Raw genomic sequence first — 4,735 nt, 5'->3', positions numbered from 1 at the left:
AACCAGTCAAAGGCTTATAGCAACAAGTCCTTGATAATACGCATCATCTGCGGCATGCCCTATTTTGCAAGCGGAACAAGCAATCAAGCATTTCTATCCAGCTAATTAATGCTCTGGCCATGATAAAGAAAATGGGAAAATCACTAAGCAAAACACCAATACAAAAAAGAGAGTCCCAATCCAATCACAAGTGTCACGAGGCTGCCTTGATTTGTACCATCTAAAAATGGTAATTCCATCCATTCTCTTCCAGAAGCTTGATTATTGATTGTTGTTGATATTTCAAAATTTCTCAGAAATCGTACAGGAACTTTTGGAAGAGTGGCATGTGATCGGCATCTAAGCACACAGCTAACGATAAAGTCCTGTCTTTGCCTGGACTTGGCAATACATATACCGTACCCTCATAAAGAATGATTGCCGGCCCTATATGAATAGGTCTGCCCCAGCCAAAGTCTGCATCATGAAACGGAAGCCTTGTCCAACTATTGATATTCAAATTAGGACTAGCAAAATGCCGAGGCCCTCTAACCAAAGCAGACAAATCAGGTTGAATTTCAAGATAATCCAGGGCTGATCTTAAGTAATCATTATCCATTCTTGCTAAGGCATTGTGGATTCTTTTTGCAGAATTGGTCAAGGGCTCTGATTGAAGATCACTGGATTCAGCAATTGGAGTTGCAGTGAAGACCACATTACCTAGATAGCCAGGAGGCAGGGGAGGAATCAGCCTAGACCGGCCATCAGTGGCAACGTACAGCTTGGTGGATTGATCATTGGTGAGGCCACGTGCTTTGCATGCAGTACGCCATATATGTGCTGCTAAGATCTCATAAGTGCTGCCCTCATTGTTGGCCTTAGCTTTAAGCTGGCTAAGTTGTTCAGGTGTGATTTTTAGTACAGCTGTGGTACTTGCCCTAGGGCCTGTTTTGAGTTCTTGAATTCTTGAATCTGATTTTAGTTGAGGGGGCGGATAATATTCGACATGTTCGAATACAGGCACGGGAGGGTCCCTAGCATGGATAAGTGTCCGGTCAATGAACGGAGGGACAGCAATGGTGAGGCCACGAGCTATGTCTGACCATGTATTGATGAAGTGCAGAGATGAAACGCCATCTGATAAATTGTGCTGCACCCCAGCTCCAAGAGCTGCTGCTCCACACTTGAAACGAGTTACCTATCAAATCAAACCCTAATATGTTACGAACAGACGCTATGTTACCAAAACAAAAAAAGAAAAAACAAACATTTCAAATCTATGATTCCTATTGAAGCACATGGATTCTAAGAGACTAGAGAAAGAGAAACTCATTGCATTGCATCGTTTTAGCGACGAAACTGAAAAATCTAATAAATGTCTAAACACTATTAACTTTGAGTCTAATTTGAACAGGTATAAAATTTAGCTCCTAACTCTCCTATCAACTTTTTCTGAGTGGGGACTATTTCAGTCCTCCGGTTGCAAAAATGATTAAACGATAGTGGTGAACACCAACCATGTTTCCCTTTTGAACCATATGGTTGAAACTGGTTCAGCACAAAGTTATGCCACCAAAAGCTAACAACACTAGAATACCAATCTGTCGCTATTCTGATCTTTTGCCCGTCATAAAGTATTGGATACTTTACTTGCTCCTGATGTTCAAGTAGATGATGCATAGGCTTACATTTCTCAATCCCTATTCATCCTTTACATGGTAGCCAAACTAAAACACCATCCACAAAAGTACTAGGAAAACAAACCATTTGTACCAAACTAAAAGTGTCGGACAATATCAATTAATTTTCTTGTCTTGTAAAACATGTTACTTCTCACTACCTTGTTATATACTTCTAAATTATTGAATTCTGACCGTGTTTTTTTTTTTAACTATAATAAAATTTAGATGGATTTGATTTCGATTACTATCACGGACCAAGTATGCTCTCGGGATCATAGGTCGCTTACAAACCTTTTTACCAATCACCCATTATCGTAATTCACACATTGCTAACAAATTTCGAACACGTGACATTTTACGAGAAAGTGACACGTCCTTGTGAATCGAGTGAACTTGTGTGGCCCTTTTTTCTAGATTTATGGTCTTTGGATCTATTTATTCCACGATTATTTTCTCCACCCGTACCGAACTCCGTACTAGGACCCCTCCAGAATTCTTTTATTTGTGGACGAAACGTGAGCAAATCGTCTAGACTGTTATATTGTACCTCATTCATGTCAGTGCCTCACGTGACTTTAAAGAATTCATTCATAGCCACCGGTAAAAGGGTAGTAAATGTTGGTCTGTCTAACTGTAAACTAGTAACTACCCGTCTACCGTATTGAATTTTTCAGACTTGGATTTAAATTTCAAGCCGGAAGTACTTAATGTGGGCTATATACACTTATTTACATCAATTATGATTTTTTTTTCTTTTTGTGGGGGGGGGGGTGCCCTAACTGCTCTTTGTATCACAAATTGAACACACAAACGCTAAAACTTGCACAAAATTAAAATATAGGATGTAGCATAGTTAATTAATCTTACGCTATTACAAGATCTTTTGTGTGACACAAGCTTGAGTGTGTTTGGATTGTAAGTTATTTGAAATATATTTTACTGTAGCACTTTTTGTGATGTGATGTATGTGAGATAAAAAGGTAATTGGGAAGATAAAAAGGTGTATTGGAAATTGTAATGGTGATGTCAGCAAATATATTTGGCCAAATAATTGACTGTCCAAACACACTCAAGGTTTTCTAAGAAGAGATTATCCTGCAAAATCCAAATTGTTTTCAGGAAAAATGAACATTGCTAGAGACAAACGAGAAAAGATAAGTACGTATTTTTTTGGGATAACAAAGTATAAAGGACTTGAGGGTGTTTGGAAAGCCAGTTTTCATTAAAAAATTTCTATATTTTTCGTGAATATATTTTTCAATCGACTGTCTATATCAAATTGCTACAGTACACTTTGCAATTCAAACAACGAGGAAAAAGTAAAGTACTGCACATTTGAATATAATCTTTGCCCCATATAATACGGATCACAATTGACCTTTGTTTCCTCACGAATTTCCAACTAAACACAGGATGAGATATTATTATTATTTTCTAAGACATCCCATCTAACATAAACATTACTCATCTGTGTCAATCCAAAATGAACAGTCCTAAGAATAAGAAAAAAAAAATCCACTCTTTTCCGGTCCGTGAACGAAACGCACCTTGTATTGTTAATTTAACATATTGAACAAAGCATCACATGAAGAATACAAAATCAAACTAAAGAGTACAATCAAATGCAAAATTTGTAAGTTCAAGAATTTGATGAAATAAAAAATGAAATCAATAATGGCTAGACAAGGGGAGAAAAGTCAAGGGAGAAAACATGCCCCAATCAAATTTCGCTACACCTCTCCACAGCCAAAAGCAGCCCCTTAGTTGCCCACGTTTCTCTAGACTTTCCAAATAAGTTTTATGAGGTCCAGATTGATTGGATTAGAGACAAGTACTTTCAGACAACGTATCCATTCGGTTATTGTTCATTATTCATTTCATTGTGGAAAAATATATCCAAGCCTTTGACGGTCAAACCTTCAACAAGCACCGCCTCAGATGGAAAGGACTAAGGTAGCAAAAATAGTAGTAGTAGTAGTAGTAAAATTTGTTGTTCAAAAGAGGACTAAAAGGTTACCTGGAAAATAACGAGGGGGTAAGAAGAAATGTCACCAGAACAATCGACGGTCGGGATGAGCCTCCTGAGCTCCAAACTTGGTGCAAAATCACCAAAATCATCGACACTCGAGTCTGATTCAGCCTCAACAAAGAGTACACCTTCACCGTTACAGTCGATCTCAATCCTTCCTTCTTCATCTCTTGCTAATCTCCCAGCCATGGGGTAGAAAGAGACAAGAACATTGCTCAATGCTTCTTTGAGCACACGGGTATCAAAGAAATTAGCAGAACCATTAGGCTTGTAAAAGTAGATGGTCAAGATATGAATTCTTGCTACCAGAAGATCCAAATTCGAGTTCCATAGCCTCTTTGTGGGTGTTGGTTGGGCTGGACGAACCATTGCTGTTTCCTTCACGGTTATCTTCATTTTCTCGCTTCCCACGCTGATCAAACAAGATGAAATAAGCTGAGATTTAGCAGAAAATATGTAAAGAGTTTTGTTGATTGACGAAAGGGATTTGTCAGAAACGAGCTGGGATGGAGAAGAAAGGTGTGTAGACGGACAAATGGTCTAGATAAATAGAAGTGCAGGGCAGATGAGATAGAGGAATTGGAAGTCAATTGAAAATTTATGTGTTAGAGTTACAGATTTTTTTTGTCCTGACGTTTCAGAAGCAAATTGGAAAATGACTTTGTGCAATTTTGCTTGGCTATAAGTACCCGTACCTTTGTCCTTGGTGGAATGTGATGAGGAAGAGCGGCTATTGAAAGATGACCACAAAAGTGTCTTGTGAAAGAGGGAGGCTTCTCTTTTCCAGGCAACGACTGTAATTGCCGCTGGCTGTACATATTTATAGTACAGCTACGTTGAATTTTCTCTCTCTTCCTTTTTATTTTTTTGGATAAAATACAAAAAACTCCCTTGTGATTTCACGAAAAGACACCTTACTCCCCTATCGTTTAGAAACATACACATAAACACCTTAAACTTCATTACTAAAGTGAAAATTGACCTTTAACCGGATGTGCTGGTCGAATACCAGGTAACAAGACAGGCTGAAAACTGGACCTGTGAA

General features: G+C 38.4%; 1 protein-coding gene across 2 annotated transcripts; it reads right to left on the bottom strand.

The window, feature by feature from the left end:
• LOC113692589 (shikimate O-hydroxycinnamoyltransferase) lies at positions 1-4,514 on the bottom strand. Of its 2 annotated transcripts, XM_027211011.2 has the most exons (3): positions 4,386-4,514; positions 3,679-4,102; positions 1-1,177 (listed from the first exon to the last, which is right to left on the bottom strand). In XM_027211011.2, exons 2-3 carry the CDS (start codon positions 4,084-4,086, stop codon positions 293-295), a joined length of 1,293 nt encoding a protein of 430 aa, XP_027066812.1. In that variant the 5' UTR covers positions 4,087-4,102; positions 4,386-4,514; the 3' UTR covers positions 1-292. The 2 variants fall into 2 exon arrangements, with proteins under 2 accessions (XP_027066812.1, XP_071909096.1); XM_072052995.1 differs by lacking the exon at positions 4,386-4,514 and having other exon boundaries at positions 3,679-4,346.
• Positions 4,515-4,735: the final 221 nt, after the last annotated feature.

Source organism: Coffea arabica, chromosome 6c, assembly GCF_036785885.1.
Source record: "Coffea arabica cultivar ET-39 chromosome 6c, Coffea Arabica ET-39 HiFi, whole genome shotgun sequence".
Lineage (NCBI taxonomy): Eukaryota > Viridiplantae > Streptophyta > Magnoliopsida > Gentianales > Rubiaceae > Coffea > Coffea arabica.
This window is presented reverse-complemented; position numbering and strand designations above follow the sequence as displayed.

Coding starts and splice junctions, on each gene's coding strand:
- LOC113692589 (XM_027211011.2), bottom strand. CDS start 4,086: ATGAAGATAACCGTGAAGGAAACAGCAATGGTTCGTCCAGCCCAACCA. Junction 1,178..3,678: donor ACCCCCTCGTTATTTTCCAG/GTAACCTTTTAG, acceptor TTGATTTGATAG/GTAACTCGTTTCAAGTGTGG.